Source organism: Hypanus sabinus, unplaced genomic scaffold, assembly GCF_030144855.1.
Source record: "Hypanus sabinus isolate sHypSab1 unplaced genomic scaffold, sHypSab1.hap1 scaffold_192, whole genome shotgun sequence".
Classification (NCBI taxonomy): domain Eukaryota; kingdom Metazoa; phylum Chordata; class Chondrichthyes; order Myliobatiformes; family Dasyatidae; genus Hypanus; species Hypanus sabinus.
This window is the reverse complement of record NW_026780014.1, coordinates 610,500-630,899: the sequence shown is the minus strand read 5'-3', so window position 1 is coordinate 630,899 and position 20,400 is coordinate 610,500. Positions and strand designations below refer to the sequence as shown.

Sequence of the window (20,400 nt, the reverse complement as noted above, 5' to 3'; positions counted from 1 at the left end):
AGTTAGCCTCCCGCTCCGGCCTCAAACTCCACATCACAGTGGAGTAAATGTCCGTTTTTTGATTTATTTCCATTTCCCTCCAAGGGAAGTTGGGGTGTTTGTGAAGCGTCTGCTGCGGCCGGAGTCTGATGTGTCGCCGAGAGGTAGGAGGAGACCACTCGGCCCATCGGTTTGATGCCAGTTCCCTGGGGAGGGAGAGGAGGGATTTTATTGAATGGAAAAAGATAGTGTGAGAGGGGGCGGGCAATATGTTTGTCCCGGTGGAAATCTGTGGAAATATCTGAGACCACAGTGGTGGCGAACAGAGGGATTCACATTGGGGGGGGGGGGACACCGCAGACGGCTGACCTGCAGGTGGGCCAATGACAGGGGTAGGAAGTGAGTGTTTGGGGCAACACGGGGCTGCTGAAGATGAACATTTTTTGCACAGATGATTAACCAATTGGTTAGAGAGTATTTGTTATAGAGTGTGCAATAAAGTTTCAACAGACTCATCCCTGAAATGGTTGGGTCATCATATGAAGAAAGATCAAATGTGATAACCCTTTCATTTAGAGAATCGAGGACTGAGAGGTGAGCACATTGAAATGCCCAACATCATTACTGGTAGAAACAGGGATCCCAGTCTCTGAAAAAGGGGGTGGATGCCTATATTTTATAATAAAACCCCTATTGTTTTACCTTTACCTCCTCTCCCAATTTTATGGTTGCCTTGGTCCGTCACACCCCCTTACCTGTTTAAGATTCAGCCCATTAGCAGCAGTCAGCAATTCATTCTTTTTGGCTTTTCCTAATGCCTCAGGGGTTGGCGCTTCCAGAAATTTATAAATTATAAATAAATGAATTCCACACACAAATAAATCAAAAGGGATTTCCCCAATCAAACTGATAATTCATCGATCAATAGCCACCAAATGTGTTCATATCCCAGACGCAGGCCCCAAATTTGTTATGAACCACAATGCTTTAGAAACAAGCCAGAAGCAATAGACTACACCTGGAGTCTGGTTTTGATGTTAAATCTGTCTTTATTAGAATCTACTTGTAATATTGCAACTTAAACAAGATAATCAGAAGTTAATAGTGGTACATTTATAAATGTGTGTAAATATAACTCCCAAACTATTGAGCTCGGGGGGAAACAAGGCTCGGAGTCTTGAGAGGGTAAAGTATGAAAGTTCAGTTCAACTACAGAATAGGCGATAAGAGAGAGAGATTTGTAATCCAGGATAAATGGCAAGAGAAGGCAAATATGTCGATATTATGTAGATAATATGTAGATATGTAAATGTGTACATTCCTCAGGTTCCATGGTGGTAAAATGAAAGAACAGTCACTGTAGAATTTATCCGTCATCATTCCAAATCCACATACTGATTATCACCGAAAGTGACTTGTCACAAGGGGTATGTTTTCAGGTGAACTACCACACCACAGCCAGTCAAGGGTTAACACATAAGTGGTCTCCACAAGATATCCCAAATGAGATCCACTCCCATGGATCAAACAATGTGACATCCACACATTTGATGTACATGAATCGATAATTAACCCACCCTTGTGGGCATAGGAAACTTCTAAACAGTGACCCTTGGTCACTAGATCCCTGGTTTCAATCTTTCCATTTTTCCTCCTTTGTCTCCATTTGACTCTGAGTGTCTGTGTCCTCGGTTAAAACTAAACAAGCTGAGCGATGTACACAGGCTGCAAGTCAGACTGATTCATCTTCTTAATCTCTCTCTCTTAAAATGAGAGTCCACAGCAAAGGAAACCCAGGGATTCATAACAATGGCAAGTCCCCACTGTGAACTGACTGGTGTGCCAGTAGTTGTGATGACTGAGTGAATCCTATCCCACAGTCTAAGCAGGTGAATGGCTTTTCCCCAGCATGAACTCACTGATGATTCTGTAGGTGGGATGACTGAGTTAATCCCTTCCCACAGACTGAGCAGGTGTATGGCTTCTCCCCAGTATGAACTGACAGGTGTGCCAGTAGTTGGGATGACCGAGTGAAACTCTACCCACAGTCTGAGCAGGTGAACGGCTTCTTCCCAGTGTGAACTCGCTGATTCTGTATGTGGGATGACTGAGTGAATCCCCTCCCACAGACTGAGCAGGTGAATGGCTTCTCTCCAGTGTGAACTCGCTGATGTCTCTGTAGGTGGGATGACCGAGTGAATCTCTTCCCACAGACTGAGCAGGTGAATGGCTTCTCTCCAGTGTGAACTCGCTGATGACTCTGTAGGCTGGATGAATGAGTGAATCCCTTCCCACAGTCTGAGCAGGTGAACGGCTTCTCCCCTGTGTGCACTCGCTGATGTACCAGTAAGGTCGATGACAGAGTGAATCCCTTCCCACAGACTGAGCAGGTGTATGGCTTCACGCCAGTATGAACTGACTGGTGTGCCAGTAGTTGGGATGACCGAGTGAAACTCTTCCCACAGTCTGAGCAGGTGAATGGCTTCTCTCCAGTGTGAACTCGCTGATGACTCTGTAGGTGGGATGAATCAGTGAATCTCTTCCCACAGACTGAGCAGGTGAACGGCTTCTCCCCAGTGTGAACTCTCTGATGTCTCTGTAGTGTGGATAACTCAGTGAATCCCTTCCCACAGACTGAGCAGGTAAATGGCTTATCCCCAGTGTGAAATCGTTGATGTCTCTGTAGGTAGGATGACAGTGTAAATCCCTTGCCACATTCTGAGCAGGTGAACGGCTTCTCCCCAGTGTGAACTTTCTGATGTCTCTGCAGGTCAGATGACTGAGTGAATCCCTTCCCACATTCTGAACAGGTGAACGGCTTCTCCCTAGTGTGAACTCGCTGATGATTCTGTACATGGGATGAATGAGTGAATCCCTTCCCACAGACTGAACAGATGAATGGCCTCTCCCCAGTGTGAACTCGCTGATGACTCTGTAGTGCGGATGAATCAGTGAATCCCTTCCTACAAACTGAGCAGGTGAACGGCCTCTCCCCGGTGTGAACTCGCTGATGTCTCAGTAGGTGGGATGACTGAGTGAATCCCTTCCCACAGACTGAGCAGGTGAATGGCTTCTCCCCAGTATGAACTGACTGGTGTGCCAGTAGTCGGGATGACCGAGTGAAACTCTTCCCACAGTCTGAGCAGGTGAACGGCTTCTCCCCAGTGTGAACTTGCTGATGACTCTGTAGGTTGGATGACTGAGTGAAACTCTTCCCACAGACTGAGCAGGTGAATGGCTTCTCCCCAGTGTGAACTCGCTGATGTCTCTGTAGGTTGGATGATGCAGTGAATCCCTTCCCGCAGACTGTGCAGGTGAATGGCCGCCCCCTGGTGTGAACACGCTGGTGTGCCATTAGGTCAGATGACCGAGAGAATCACTTCCATGAAATGCAGCAGATGACCAGACTCTGCTCAGTGTGATCTGACTGGTGTGTCCACAGGAGGGTTGCCCGACAGAATCCTTTCTCACACACAGAACAGGTGAATGGCCTTGCCCATTGTGAACTTGCTGATATACCTTCAATTGTGATAACCGAGTGAATCCATTCCCACTGTCTGAGCAGGTGAAAGGCCTTTCTCCTCTGTAAAATGACGGGCTTGCTAGATGTTCAAATGACCAAGTGAATCCCTCCGCACAGTCTGAGCAGGAAGGACGGTTGATTGAATCCCTCGCTCCACTTCTTAAATATCTACACGGAGACAGCAAAACTGGCGTGTCGTGTTTGAGATTCCTGGAGACAAATTTCTTCTCATTTTTTATCCTGTAAAAGATTGACAAAATCCATCAATGGGTGTAGGACAACATTTCAGATGAGATTACTTGAGTTGCCAAGGTTTGATTTAGTATCACACTGTTACAGTGAGGTTAAACTCAAGTTGGAAGATAAATCATCTCCTGACTGGGCAGAGTGCTGGTATCTGGAATGACCATCTATCCCCATATGCATTTCAAGTTCCAACTCCTTACAGTGCAGGGTTACAAGCTGCAGCTGGATGCACATCTTGGAAGTGAGGGCATCAGGGACACTGCAGGTCTTCCCATCTACCCTCCATACCCTCCAATACACCCTCTAACTTGTAATAACCAGTGTGTACATAAATCTTGCACTGTGTATTTTTTTTTTACCCAGTGACAAGATGTGCACAGTGAATTTTTATAGAGAGGTATTCATTTTAAGAGCTGGCAAATCACTGTCAATAGGAACATTGATCTCCTCTGGGTTCGATCAAGTTCATCTGCACTCTCACACAACCGATGCAGCTGGCCTGTAATGGGTAATGAAGGATTTTCTCACCAAAATTTTTTGCATATTGTCCATATGAGGTTTGCTTGCTAAGTTACACTTTAAAAAGTCAGATTTCCAAATATCACTCCACTTCTACCCATTTGCAAATTCTCCAGCAACTACTGCAACACCAGAATACACACAAGTATCACCAGTTTCTGTATTCCCCTGAAGCCTCCCCCAACGACTGACAGTGGTGAACTCAGTGATGGCAATGCCAATGAATACGAAGGGAAGGGCAGGAGTCTGTCTTATTGGAGTCTGGCACATTTGGGATGTGAAAGATACTTGCTGCCCATGACAAAGGTGTTTGATATCATTACATACCCAGAGAGAATGAGACAAAACATGTTCTCACGGGTAGAAAAGTCCAGAACAAGAGGAGGTAGAACAAACAACAGACACAAAATGCTGGAGGAACTCAGCAGGCCAAGCAGCATCTATGGAAAAGAGTACTAATGCTGAATTCCTCTAGCATTTTGTGGGTGTTGCTTGGATTTCCTGCATCTGCAGATTTTCTCTTGTTAGTGATTGGAGATAGAACAAAGATGATTTTCTCAACTGGTGATGTAAAAGATTTCGTTCCCTTTCTCTGAGTTGCTAATCCTTGCCTTTATTATCGCTGGAGCTCAGCTCTATCTGAGAGATTCATCGGTTCCCATTCCCTCAGCAGCCGGAAGCTCCCCGGGGCCCATGTACGGATTGTGGTGCTGAGAGACAGGGACGAGAGCAGGACTGTCCCGGGATTGTTGGCCACGGTGTCCGGATTTCACAGGAATTGTCCTGAAGTCAGTGTTTAAGATAAAAACACAGAGAATTGCTCTTATCTGTACCTGACATTTTCAAGGCCTTCTGTGTACTGCGCACATACGTGATACTCAAGGTGGCCTCAGCCTGACGCCTGCGTATTTCATCGGCACTTTAGCGCCGGCAAAATTCTTAACGCATGGCCCTCTGAGACATCATTGTGCCATTAACCATTTCTGCAAGCACCGGTTCAATGACCATACCTCATTTTTTTTATAGTGTGTGTAGAAAAAATCTGCAGCTGTTTTAACACAGAAATCGGCTCCCATAAACAATATACTCAATATCAACGTGTATCTAATGCCAAAGTACAATGCTGTTATAAAACACAGGAGATTCTGAAGTTGCTGGAAATACAGAGACACACACATACACAAAAAGCTAGAGGAACTCTGCAATTCAGAGAGCAACTAAGCAGCGAAGTACACATGCTGAAGGGGCTTGGCCTAAACATTGTCTTTTTATTCCTCTCCACATTTGCTGCCCAAAATTAACCACCATTTTTTTTTGGTCAACCAGTTTCCAAATGTTTCTGACCTTTCTTTTGTAGTCACATCCTCCCGGTTCCTCCTGATTCCTCCTCCTCCTCCTCGTAAACACTGGACCCCATCTCTCTCTGGAGCAACTTTTGGTTTTTGACTCTGCACCATCGAAGATTCACTCGCTACTCTGCTGTCAGGCTTTAGTGGTGCATTGTGTTTAGAGACCCCAGGTTCACTTACAGTGAGTGTCGTTTTAAGTGCTTAACTGAGGTGGGGCAGTCACAAGGAGAGAGAGAGAGAGAGAGAGAGAGAGAGAGAGAGAGAGAGAGAGAAAACGTCAAAACCACAGTGAGCTCATCGTCTTTTTCACCCTGGACAAAATCATGCAGGTGTATAAGATGATGAGAGGCATTGGTTGTGTGGATAGCCAGAGGCTTTTTCCTCAGGGCTGAAATATCTAACACGAGGGGGAATAGGTTTAAGCTGCTTGGAAGTAGGTACAGGGGAGGCGTCAGAGCCAAGTTTTTTAAGCAAAGAGAGGTGTGTGTGTGGAATGCACTGCCAGCGACGATGGTAGAGGTGGATACAATAGGGTCTTTTAAGATACTCTCAGATAGGTACATGGAACTTAGGAAAATAGGTAGCTATGCGGCAGGGTAATACTAAGCAGCTTCTAGAGTAAGATACATGGTCGGCACAGCAATGTGGGACAAAGCAACTGTAATGAGTTGTGCATTTATATATTTCCATGCAGTTCACGGGAAATCTCCTATCCCACGGAGTGGTGACTAGTTGCAACCTGTCATCTCAGGGAGAGTGAGAGGGGAACGGCAGGGAGAGATTTTGATATACGGATATGGAACAGAAACATGGGCAGGAACCAGATGGGCTGAGTGGCCTTTTTAGTGTACATTGTGAGTGTGGTAGAGACAGTAAGTACCTGAGACACGGGATTTGATACAGAACTGATTTATCTTTCACAGATCCACAATATTAAACACCAATCTAGATTAAGACTAACATCAGCAGAACGGAGTCCTCCAATGCTCAGTGACTAGGGTTCAGTCCTGGGTGCGACGAGCAGCCACAAGAACTTCAGAATCAGAACCGACCCTCATGAACCTGCAGCTGCCTTCAGTCACCGTGATGGCTAAACTTTTAACACAGAGATGACTTGAACATCCTCCCTGATGTAGGACCACTCAGACCGATGATGTACGGGAGAAGGAAAAAAAAGAGATAATAAAGTTGTTTGCACCGTTAGGGATAAACAGAGAGGAAAAGGTGGAATGTTTCTTGAATGCATCTATTTTAATGCTGGGAACATTGTAAGAAAGGTGGATGAGCTTAGAGTATGGATTGATAACTGGAAATATGATGTCGTATCTATCAGTGAAACATGGTTGCAGGAGGGGTGTGATTGGCAACTAAATATTCCTGGATTTTGTTGTTTCAGAAGGGCAAGGGGGGAGGTATTGCAATGCTTGTCTGAGAAAATATTGTAGCAGTGCTTTGACAAGATAGATTACAGGGCTCATTTAGGGAGCCTATTTGGGTGGAATTGAGGAATGAGAAAGGTATAGTAACACTTATAGGGGTGTATTGTAAACCACCGAATTGGAGGAGCAAATTTGTAAGGAGATAGCAGATATTTGCAGTAAGCACAAGGTTGTGATTGTGGGAGATTTTAAATGTCCACACATAGAAACGTAGAACATAGGTGCAGGAGTAGGCCATTAGGCCCTTCAATCCTGCACCGCCATTCAGTATGATCATGGCTGATCATCCAACTCAGAACCCTGTACCTGCTTTCTCTCCATACCCCTCATCCCTTTAGCCACAAGGGCCATTTCTAACTCCCTCTTAAATATAGCCAATGAACTGGCCTCAACTGTTTCCTGTGGCAGAGAATTCCACAGATTCACCACTCTGTGTGTGAAGAAGTTTTTCCTCATCTTGGTTCTAAAAGGCTTCCCCTTTATCCTTAAACTGTGACCCCTCGTTCTGGACTCCCCCAACATCAGAAACAATCTTCCTGCATCTAGCCTGTCCAATTTTATACGTTTCAATAAGATCCCCCCTCAATCTTCTAAATTCCAGCGAGTATAAGCCTAGTTGATCCAGTCTTTCTTCATATGAAAGTCCTGCCATCCCAGGAATCAACCTGGTGAACCTTCTTTATACTCCCTCTATGGCAAGAATTTCTTTCCTCAGATTAGGGAACCAAAACTGCACACAGTACGCCGGCTGTGGCCTCACCTGGGCCTTGTACAACTGCAGTAGAATCTCCCTGCTCCTGTACTCAAATCCTCTTGCTACGAATGCCAACAAACCATTTGCCTTTTTCACTGCCTGATGTACCTGCATGGCCACTTTCAATGACTGGTGTACAATGACACCCAGGTCTCATTGCACCTCCCCTTTTCCTAATCAGCCATTCAGATAATAATCTGTTTTCCTGTTCTTGCAACCAAAGTGAATAACCCTACATTTATCCACATTAAATTGCATCTGCCATGAATTTGCCTACTCACCTAACCTAACCAAGTCACCCTGCATCCTCTTAGCATCCACACAGCTAACACTGCCACCCAGCTTTGTGTTATCCGCAAAATTGGAGACGCTGCATTTAATTCCATCGTATAAATCATTATTGTAAACAACTGGGGTCCCAGCACAGAGCCTTGCGATACCCCACTAGTCACTGCCTGCCATTCTGAAAAGGTCCCATTTACTCCCACTCTTTGCTTCCTGTTTGCCAACCAATTCTCTATCCACTTCAATACCATACCCCCAGTACCGTGCGCTTTAAGATTGCACACTAATCTCCTGTGTGGGACCTTGTCAAAAGCCTTCTGACAATCCAAATATACCACATCCACTTGTTCTCCCCTATCCATTCTACCAGTTACATCATCAAAAAATTCTTTAAGATTCGCCAGACATGATTTTCCTTTCACAAATCCATGTTGTCCTATTATTTCACTTCTTTCCAAATGTGCTGTTATTACATCTTTCAAAACAAACTCTAACATTTTACCCACCTCCAATGTCAGGCTAACCAGTCTATAATTCCCCGGTTTCTCTCTCTCTCATTTTTTAAAAAAGTGAGGTCACATTAGCCACCCTCCAATCCTCAGGAACTAATCCAGAATCTAAGGAGTTTTGAAAAATTATCACTAATGCATCCATTATTTCTTGGGCTACTTTCTGAAGCACTCTGAGATGCAGACCATCTTGTCCTGGGCATTTATCTGCCTTTAATCCCTTCAATTTATCTAACACTACTTCCCTACTAACATGTATTTCCCTCAGTTCCTCCATCTCACTAGACCCTTGGTCCTCTACTATTTCTGGAAGATTATTTATGTCCTCCTTAGCGAAGACAGAACTAAAGTAGTTATTCAATTGGTCTGCCATGTCCTTGTTCCCTATGATCAATTCACCTGTTTCGAACTGAAAGGGACTTACATTTGTCTTAAACAATCTTTTTTCTATTCACTTATCTATAAATCATTTACAGTCAGTTTTCCACTCTCAATCAGGAAATAGTATCGGAAAAGGGATTCCAGATATCAGACACTACAATCACTCTGTCTGGGTTCGAAGGCACGGAACGTACGTATTCACGTACCCAGCCACTGCAGGTGGAATTCCAGGGGAGCCAGTGTGAGGTTTCATTTACAGTCACCACCAGACGGGGGGTATAATCTCGCAGGCAGAGACTTGCTCTGTCCGTTGGAAGTCGAGATTCTTTGCACAGACAATGCTGTCACCCTTGTCAGGTGAACAACCGACAGCTTCCCCAGTTTCTGACCCCCAGGAGGAGGGCAATTAAATTGGACTCCACTCCTTCTGCCAGCAGCCAACCCTCATGTGACTCTGTGCTTTGACCCTACGGGGTGCGCCACTGAGGAAAGCCAATATTATGCATCCCCCGAGGGACAGAAGTTCCCAGTCACGGTGATTAGAGAGGTTAAAGGAAGAGACGGTATTGCATTACTGGCCGAATTTCCGGATTTCCTTTGGCGACAGGCAGAACTGGTAGTTCCCCATACCACCATTAGGATTTGCACTGGGTTCAAGCCAAAGAGCCCAGGGTTCCTGCCCTACACCCTAACAAAACAAGCCTTCAGCACCGAGGGAGACTGTGGGTCGAGTCCAGGGGTGGGCAAACTTTTTGACTTGTGGGCCACAAAGGGTTCTAAAATTTGACAGGGGGGCCGGACCAGGAGCAGATGGATGGAGTGTTTTGGTAATACACCTCATAAGAGAAAATAAAATATCATGGGATATGTAGACAACATGTGCTTTAATTTCAATTGAAAATGAACAAATGCATTACAACAAAATATCTGTCTTTGAAGTCCCATGGTATTTAGCTATTTATTGAAATGACTTTTAAAACACTGAAAATTAAATGAATAAAATACAGCTTTTTTAAATAGTAACAGTTACTATTTTAAAGCACTGAAAATTCTGTTATCCTTCAAGATATTATCATCATCACTCTCCTCCTGCCTGTCTTTATTTCAAAACGGTAGGAGATGCAGGTCTACTTGTCCTGCTCCTTCTTATTCAATAGTCCCCTGTGCCAAAACTCAACAATGACCAGCACAAGGACAGAACAATGACAGCGCGCCAGTATGCAGAACGCGTTATTTGATCTGGAGTGCATTTTTTATCTTGAGAACGTACGTGCACTTGCGCACTACTCATGTCCATCACTTAACAGCAATGACGTAACATGTAATGCTTATTGAAAAAAATATTTTCAAATGCATTTTTTACATAACACAATGAAGAAACTTATTTTTAATTTCAGTGGGAACAATGTTGTTGGTCTCCCTTTTTAGCCAGCGCATCAAAGTCTGGATTTAGTATTGTTGTGGCGATTCGCAGGATGGATCTGAGGTGTTGGTCAGTTAACTTGGATCTGTGGCTGGCTTTGTTGATGTTCATGACGCTGAACGCCTGTTCACACAAATAGGTCGAGCCGAACAAAGAGTAAAGCGCAAATGTGGAGTAATACGCTGCACCTCAACAAAGGTCAATGTGTAGCGGTGTGCTACATGCAGCGCTAAAATTACGACACGGAGTCGGTAACTGCAGTCGAAGAGAAAAAACTTCATTCGAAATTCCCAGCTTCACTTTTAAGCCTCCCTCAACCTGCCCCCCGTGGCGCAGAGGCTCCAAAGCTCTGTGCTCACAAATCCCCGCAGGCTATCTCCCTTAGCCGGAACGCTGGCTAATTGTGAGCCGGTTCGGATGTGCCAGGAAATGGGTCGCCACAACTGTATATAGAGTGCGTCGTCTATTGGGAAAACACCAGAATTGCGGGGAAAAAACGTTAACAAGGCTTATTAATATAATTTCATCAAGTTCTGCGGGCCGGATTAAAAAGCTTAACGGGCCGCATATGGCCCCCGGGCCGTAGTTTGCCCATGCCTGGTCTAGTCCAATATAGGAAGGAGTCTATGGTGAAGACGGGATATCTGGTAAGAAAACCTTTTAATGGTGGCCAATCCCATGCTGTACCCCATCTCTGTGCAATTTCAGGCCAAGAAGTCTATCGCACCAACTGCCCCCCTGTCTGGATCACCATGAAAGAAGGACAGACTCTCCCATCCATTTAGCAATATCCCCTCAATCCCGAGGCAAATTTTTATGAGAATAGAAGCTCTTTTGTGGAACCAGCAGGATAACAATATTCTGACTATGCAATAGTGATGGGCAGAGAAGTAATTGAGCAGGCCTCTTTTGAAGCAGCTGTCTCCGCCCAGAAGGCTGAGCTGTTTGCTCTGACTCGTGCCTGTATCCCAGCAACAGACTAAAGTGGGAACGTTTACACAAACTCCCATTATGCATTTGGAATTGTACATGACTACTGGGCTCTCTGGGAATGTGGGGATCCCTGACTTTCTCTGCCCACCCCATTAGTAATGCCACCTTTGTAAACAACTTACTCACCGCTCTACAGCTACCTCGAGTTTTGTTTTGTTTTTTCTCTGAGGAGAAGCGAAAACTGTGGTCCCAGATGGGGTGCCAGAAAGACCCCGACCTAGGTTTTTGGATCACCCAGTGGGACAGGTTTGTGTTCCTACACAGTTTTTACCAATATTGGTCGATTATATATGTAATTATACACACCTGGGAAAGGAGGGAATGGTTGGTAACCTGTACCCTGCACACTGGGTACGAGTCCCTTGCCAGGTGGACCTTTTCGTGTCTACAAGTTGATTTTATTGAATTGCCTAGAGTACATTGCTATAGATACTGCTTAGTTATTATAGATGTGTTTAGTAGATGGGTTGAAGCTATTCCAACTACCAACAATACTGTTATGACTGTTGTGAAGGTATTATTACAGGATATAATTCCCAGGTACGGCCTGCCAGAGATGCTGAGCTCTGACAATGACCCACACTTCGTGATGAAAGTAAACAAAGGCGTATATAATGAACTAGCTATCCAGCAACAATTCAACTTTGTACACCACCCATGGGCCGCTGGCACAGTGGAGAGAGCCAATGGCACTCTGAAGAGTAAATTGGCCAAACTAACAGTGGAGAATGGACTCAGTTGAAAGTCCTACCAGTTCCATATGAGGGTTACTCCACAGGGGAAAACAGATTTGTCACCAGCTGAAATTATTTATGGATGGCCCATGAGGACACCCTGGGGACTAAGACCTTCTGTACCATTGCTCCCAGAAAGTCTACCAACAAAATTGGATATTCATACCCAAGGGGAAGACATGGGGAAATATATATGCCAACTATCCAAAATTTTCCAAGCATACATTCACAGGTACGACAGACTTACAAGGAAGAGAACTACTCTGCAGAGAGGAGTGACTATCCCACCATGGAACCTGGGATACTTTTTTCCTGACAAACAACTGGGATTGAGGGAACCTTGGACCTCGGTGGAGAGGACCATATTAGGTGTTGCTGACCACTTACATGGGTGTGAAACTGAAGGGGCAATCTCGGTGGATACAGCAATTAGGTGCCAAACATGTTACTGAAGGAACTGTGTAGAAGGTCTCTCTTAGACTAATGGAAAACGTATTGGTTGTTAGTGGTGTTCATGGTTATGTCTTTGAGAGGGCTCACCCCAGCATCCGGGGGCACCCATGTCAACATTTCCATCTTTCTGTCATACCTATGCCAAACAGGTAGAACTAGGTGCCTGCTGGGTTTGTGCTGAAATTCCACAGCATGGTAAAACTGTGGTTCCAATGTCAGTAATCCTGCTCAACCAGAGTGAGGAACTCTCAGCCCGGGCTTTCTCAAATAACTTCCCTGGGAGATGAGGACCTGTGGTCCAGTCAGAGATGACTGCGGCTGTCAGTGTTTTTAGGGATGGTGTCTCTGGCCCCCATCAAATGGAACTTCCAATACTGGGAAACATGCATCCTGGCCATACTTGCAGGCGCCCAGCAGCCGAGAGGAACAACTGAGTCTGCTTGATTTTGAATGATTACTTTTCTCTCCTATGGAGTAGCCAGGAATTCATTAGAGATAATCAATTTGGATACAGCACTTGAGGAGCTGGCCACAACACTGCAGGGGCCCTGACAGTAACAGAAGCCCAAGTAATGGAAATATCCACTGAAATGATTGCAATCTGGCAAACAGTCATACAGAATCGTACGGCTTTAGAGTTTATCCCAGCTGAGAAAGAGGGAACCTGTGCTGTCATTGACACAGAATGCTGCACGTATATCCCCTAATGAATCTACTAACATTACACCCCTCTCCGAGCACACTGAACAGGAGATTGACAGCATCAAGAAAGTAGGGCAGGATTTACACAGGTTCACCGATTACACGGGTGATCTTTGAAGGCCTATTTGGTAATATGTGGGGAATAAGACTGCATTATGGCCTAATATTTGTATATATCTTTATTGTAATTACTGTTGTACACTGTCTTTACCCACTGATAAGTCAATGCTGTCGTCAGATGCTTTCTCTGTAAAAAGTTACTGCATTGTTGATAATGTAATGATCAAAAGGAGGGAAGGATAAAGGGTGTAAAATGGTTAACACTTTGTTAAACAATAGCAGCCTGTTTTTCTGAAAGAAACTGCTGATGATCAATAGATGTACTAAGCCATGCTGAGCCATATTTCTTCTTGAGGGTAGCTAGCTAGGGTTTCCGGATACTTATCTCCTTGCGCATTCACATGTAGAGATTGGACAGCTTCAGTCTGTTCTGTGTGGGTAAACCATTATGACTATTTTGTAGTTTGTCTTTAGGGGCTCCAGCCTGTCATGTAGTACATAGCCTGTCTTGTGTGGGGGTATCTGGATGGATATATCTGTGGTGTAAGGGGAATTGTTAGTCAGTTAGTGGATTGGGTGGGAACAGTCACAGACTGTTCCTGTTTGAGCAACTAACTAAGTAAGCCCCGAGTGCTTGGAATAAAGAGTTTGTACCGTACGGTCTCTGAGTGACTTTATCCGGATTCGACTTCCACAGAATGGGAATGGTTTTAAAGGGCTGCGCTGCTGGAAGCTCATTACCAGACCTGGAGTGATTGCAACTGGGTCTGACAGAGGCATAACTGGTACTTCTGGGCACATTCAGTCTCCCTCCAACTATCTCCTACCTTCCTTTGTACAGGTATGTAATGTCTAAAGGACCAGTGTTTGAGTAAATGAGACTCACCAAACTTTCTTCTGACTGAATCACTGGAAACCCTGAGTCAGATGGGTCCTCTCCAGTCGGTGCTCTCAGTCCTCGGGCTGGTTCACTTGTTGCTGTTCCCTTGTCTTAGCCGTGGTTTGCTTCTAGTTGGGGTTTTTCTTCCAAGAAACCTCCCACCGCAGGTCTAACTTTAACCAGAGAGACAATGAAGCACAATAACAATAAAAAGGAGAACCAAACATTTCTGGTTAATGTTACTGAGAACAAAACATAGAAAGCTGATATAATGATCTCAGTAAACATTTTTTTATTGTCACTCACACATCACAAAACAATACGGGATAAGGAGGAGCCATCATTCAGTCAGGAACAGAATTATGTGATTTGGTCCAACTGGTTTTCCCCACCATTTAACCATGGCTGATTTTCATTCCAACACCACATTCCTGCCTTCCTCCTGTAACCCTGAGCTGCTCAGCAATCATCAATATGTTAATCTCTGTCATATGTATACCCAAATGGCAGCTTCAACCAACTCTGTGGCAACAAATTCCACAGATCAGACATCTTCTGGCTGAATTTTTTCCTCCTCTCATTTTTAAAGGAAAGCTTCTTTATTCCGAGACTGTGCCATCAGATCACAGTCTAATGGAAACATCCTCTCCATGTCCACTGTATCCAGGATTTTCAGTATTTGGTAGGTTTATTTAACCAAACATCCCTCCACCATCGCCACCGTCCCTTTGAACTCCATTGAGCACAGGTCCAGAACCATCAAATGCTCCTCATACATAATGCCGAACATTCCTGAGATTATTCTTGTAAACCTTGTTCACAACAACTGTACTGAACACATTTCTAGGAATAACAAACTAATTTGCAGGGAAAAGTTGTGGTTACTTTATTGTTCAACTATCAAAGAGTGAGCCATTTCCACTTCCACATTAAAACTGATACATTTTAGGAAACATAAACCAATCCAGAGTGAATGTAATAAAAAGAAATTGGAATGACCAAACTGCTCAGCAGGTAAGGAACAGCTGTGGGGAGGGGGACAATCTTTACAATTCAGGTTAATAACATTTTGTCAGGATGACTTCAAACATTTTCAGTTTTTAGTGCAGATCTCCAGCAACTTAAGATTGTGCCCGATTTCCACCACTTCATCCAGATTTGACTTCCACAATATGTGAGTGATTTAAAAGGGTTGGGCTGCTGGAAGCACATTACCGGACCTGGTGTGATTGCAACTGTGTCTGACAGAGGCATAAATGTTTCTTCTGGGCACATTCAGTCTCAACAACTTTTTCCCATCTTCTATTGTACAGGTATGTAATGTATAAAGAACCAGTGTTTGAGTAAATGAGACTCACCAAACTTCCTCCTCACTGACTCACTGGGAACTCCAAGTCAGCTGATTCAGTGTTGTTCTCTCCAGTTGATGCTCTCAGTCCTCGGGCCAGTTCACTTGTTGCTATTCCCACATCTTTAGCCATGGTTTGCTTCCAGTTGGGGTTTTTCTTCCAATAAACCTCTCACCGCAGGTCTAACAGTAACCAGAGAGATAATGAAGCACAGTAACAATGAAAAAGAGAACCAAACATTTCTGCTTAATATTACTGAAATTTAAACGTTGAAGCCAAATATAATAATCTCAGTGAACAATATTATATTGTCGCTCACACATCAAAAAACAATATAGGATAAGAAGGAGCCATCATTCTGTCATGGTAGTACAGGAACAGGATCAGGTGATTTAATCCATCTGGGCTATAAACATGTAGGAGCAATGTGTGGTTCAGTGCCATGCTCAAGGATACAACACACTGCCTGGCCTGAGGCTCAAACTCATGACCTTCAGATTGCTTAACCACTTGGCCACATGCACATCACAGAAACCACTCTCCCCCCTAGACTTCCCAGTCCCTCGGTAAAGCAGGCAGTGAAATCAAAGATCCCCAAAACCTGAGACGTTCTCCTTTCTCAGCCACCCCAGTCCAGGAGAAGACACAACAGTCAGAAAGCTCAAGGACAAATTTGAGCAGCCTCAGGAAACGAGGCGAGTTGGGGGAAGTTAACGGGACTCAGTGACCAACATCAGATTCCCCAACACAACATAGAGGAAGTACCCTGACCCATCTGGGGACTCTGAGCACACACCACGTCATCTTGCATTACAAAGTGAAGGGTAGGGCAGATCGACAGTAAACAGACTCACGTGACCTGTCAGTGGGTCTCCCTTTTCAACTCTGTGGAAATAGACAGCCTGGGCTCCAGGTTTGGATCGTTCAATGCAGATTAAGTGAAGTCTACACATTTTTGCCCAGCCCAGATAATTGGAAAATAAATGAGTAATTGGTCCTCAGTTCGGGGCTCACGGCCAACATCGGATCTCCCCGCTCGGGATCGGTCTCAATACTCCCCGATGGGAACGCAGTATCTTCAGCCCACAGACAGTGATTCCAACCCCTGGCTCCCCCACCCAGGAGGTGAGGAGCCTTCCCTCGATCCCACAGGTGATGCACTTCAGCACTGAGCGGAAAAGAAAACACCACCCAGACGGAGACATTGAACATGCGCGAAGTGAGTGTCACATCATCCGGAGGGCGGGTCCTCGGAAACAGGTGCACAGGTGCTGCCCATCTGCTGTTAAATGGGAGGGGCAAACGGGATCACGTGAACAGTCAGGTCTCCCACCCCAGGCAGAGTTCTCCAGCTACCCACCACTCTGTGTAAAGAAACAAACTTGCTGCTTACATCTCCTCTCACCATAAATATATCAGACATTTCAACCCCCAGGAAAAATAGATTGTCTGTCCACTCAGAATCCGAATCAGGTTTATTATCACCGGTGTGTGTCATGAAATTTGAAAACCGTGCAGCAGCAATTCAATGCAATACATATTATAGGAAAAAAAAAACAATATAAAATAATAAAAAAAAACAACTAAATCATTTACAGTTCATCTGGGATCCTTACTCTTTGTGATTTTGATAAATGACCTGGATGAGGAAGTGGAGGGATGGGTTAGCAAGTTTGCTGATGACACAAAGGTTGGGGGAGTTGTGGATAATGTGGAGGGCTGTCCGAGGATTCAGTGGGACATTGATAGGATGAACAAATGGGCAAAAAAGTGGCAGATGGAGTTCAACCAGGATAAGTGTGAAGTGATTCATTTTGTTAGGTCAAACATAATGGTAGAATATAACATTAATGGTAAGACTCTTGGCAGTGTGGAGGATCAGAGGGATCCTGGGGTCCCAGTCCATAGGACACTCAAAGCTGCTACGCAGGTTGACTTTGTGGTTAAGAAGGCATATCAATCTTCAATCAATCTTCATCAATCGTGGGATTGAATTTAGGAGCCGAGAGGTAATGTTGCAGCTATATGTGATGCTGGTCACACCCCAATGTGCTCAATTCTGGTTGCCTCACTACAAGAAGCATGTGGAAACTATAGAAAGGATGCAGAGGAGATTTACGCAGATGTTGCCTGGATTGGGGAGCATGCCTTATTAGAAAAGTTTGAGTGAACTCGGCCTTTTCTACTTGGAGCAACAGAAGATGAGAGGTGGCCTGATAGACGTGTATAAGATAATGACAGGCATTGATCATGTGGATAGTCAGAGACTTTTTCCCTGGTCTGAAATGGTTATGGCAAGACAGCACAATAGGTACCTGGAGACACTGGAGAAAAATAAAGAAATACTAGCTTAGAACAATAGAGGGCTACGGGTAACCATAGTAATTCCTAAGTTAGGGTCATGTTGGCACAACTTTGTGAGCTGAAGGGCTTGTATTGTGCTGTAGGTTTTCTATGTTTCTGTGAATAAATTAAAAATCGTGCAACAAACAGAAATACTATATATTTTAAATGTGAGGTAGTGTTCAAGGGTTCAAAATCCATTTATCAATCGGATGGCAGAGGGGAAGAAACTGTTCCTGAATCACTGAGTGTGAGCCTTCAGACTTCTGTACCTCCTACCTCATGGTAACAGTGAGAAAACGACATGCCCTGGGTGCTGGAGGTCCTTGATAATGGACGCTGCCTTTCTGAGACATGGCTTCTAATCGTCTGGTAATCTTCTAAACGTCTATCCAGTCTCACCCCAGCCGGCAAGGCTCCGGAGAAAACGACACAATTTTGTCCAACCTCCCGTTACAGCTCAGGCCCTCTAATCCAGGCAATATACTGGTAAACCTTTTCTGCGCCCACTCCAAACCCCCGATATCCTTCCGAGAATAGGAGAGACCAGAACTGTATGAAACACTCCAGATGTGGTCTAACTAGTTTTATAAAGCTGCAACGCAACTTCCCGACTTTTGAACTCAATGCTTCAACTAATAAAGACAACCATGCCATTTGTCTTCATAACCACCCGATCAATCTGTGCAGTCTCTCTCAGGGAGCGATGAACTTGGAGTCTAAGATCCCTCTGATCATCGACACTGTTCAGGGTTTTGCATTCAACAGTGTACTGTCGCATACATTCGACCTACCGAGCTGCCAAGATGATCATCACTAATCAAATCTCACTGAGATTTCTCAGGTCCTGTTGAATTTATTACCAAGTGCACAAGTACGGGAAGGTACAGGTACAGAGAAACACTGAATTGTGGCAGCATCACTGGCAAGTACATTCAGATAACACACAGAACAGCAATTATACGATTCTCTGTCAGTAACAAGATAGAAACATGTTTTACGTCATCCTGCTAATAGGACCAGAACAACGGGCTGAGCGGCGGCTCATCTCAGACGGTTCGGTGTGAAGGTCTCACAACGCGGACCGACCCCGGCAGATTCTGTGAAGGAAGCGAGGCGAGGCCGCCAGTTCGGGAAAGTTCATCCCCTCCCCTTCAGGTTTCACCGATCACCTTGTGTTTCTCTCTCCCTTCCCCTCCCCCACCTTTTATTCTCCAGTCCTGCCGAAGGGCAGTAATGTCGGTATTGTCGACTGTATTCTTCCCCTAGATGCTGCCCGGCCGGCTGAGTTCTTCCGGCATTTTGTGCGCGTTGTTCGCATTTCCAGCATCTGCAGATTTTCTCTTGTTTGAGTTCGGGAAAGTTAACTCACTACCCAACGTCAGACCTCCCCGCTCGGGACCGGCTTCAATACTCACTGAATGGAAATTGTTGGTGTTGCCCCGCAGAGAATAATCCTTCTCCGGCTCCCCGTCCAAGGGGGCGAGGACCCCCTCCTGATCCCGATCCCGATCCCGAACCCGAACCCGGACCCGCCGCTGACCCACTTCCACAAAGAAAAAAAAATCACTGCCTGGCTCGGCACTGTGAGCATGCGCAGTATGCTTCTTTTTTGCGTTACAGGCGATGGGCGGAGCCACGGAAACAAACCTGCAAATGCTGCCGATCTGCGGTAAAACACGATCACGTTTCGCTGGAGGGTCTCCCATGTGACCGGTGACTGTTCCTCGCCATTCACATACTGCCCTACCCACCGCCGCATTTCCCACATTATTTCATTATTTCCCTATATCATTTCCATACGTATTTAGTTTTTCCCTCCATATCTTCCCCGATCCCTTTCCCTCCAGCCCCAGGTCACAGAGTTCTCAGAGTTATAGTCTCGATTCACTTCCCATCCCGACACACAGTTCAGACCCACACAGAAAATGAGCTGGTTTCTTTTAAATCAGTGAACACACACAAAATGCTGGTGGAACGCAGCAGGTCAGGCAGCATCTACAGGGAGAAGCACTGTCGACGCTTCGGGCCGAGGCCCTTCGTCAGTCCTGAAACATGGACAGCGCTTCTCCCTGTAGATGCTGCCTGACCTGCTGCGTTCCACCAGCATTTTGTGTGTGTTGCTTGAATTTCCAGCATCTGCAAATTTCCTCGTGTTTGTCATTTAAATCAGTCTATGTTTATAAACACTCATTTCTATTCACATTTCTCTGGCCTCACTGGACAGGAACACTGAAACATTAAGTGAGAAACAACAGGAGGAGGCCGTTCGGCCCCTTTAACCATCAGCAAGATGGAGGCTACTCTCCCATCTCAGCCACATGCTTCTACCGATCTTGATTTTCTCGATCCCTTGGCTCTCCACAAATCTGCCAGCCTCTGTTTTATGTGAGGACGATCACCGAGTCTTCAACACCCTCTGTGGTGTGGATTTACAGACATTCACCACCCTCGGAGTGGAGACATTTCCCCTCATCTC

General features: G+C 45.2%; 1 protein-coding gene and 1 long non-coding RNA gene across 2 annotated transcripts in view; both read right to left on the bottom strand.

Moving 5' to 3' along the window:
- Positions 1–3,349, bottom strand: part of LOC132387492 (zinc finger protein 850-like) — a 65,223-nt gene extending 61,874 nt beyond the window's left edge. Inside the window, exon 1 of the mRNA XM_059959863.1 lies at positions 2,107–3,349. Coding sequence (XP_059815846.1) covers positions 2,107–3,334 — 1,228 coding nt within the window. The 5' untranslated portion in view covers positions 3,335–3,349. The remainder of the gene's footprint in view (positions 1–2,106) is intronic.
- A 328-nt stretch (positions 3,350–3,677) lies between these two features.
- Positions 3,678–19,478, bottom strand: LOC132387493 (uncharacterized). The gene is made up of 4 exons (XR_009509901.1): positions 19,340–19,478; positions 15,588–15,760; positions 14,236–14,402; positions 3,678–3,742 (listed from the first exon to the last, which is right to left on the bottom strand). It is a non-coding gene; the product is annotated as an uncharacterized LOC132387493 (long non-coding RNA).
- Positions 19,479–20,400: the final 922 nt, after the last annotated feature.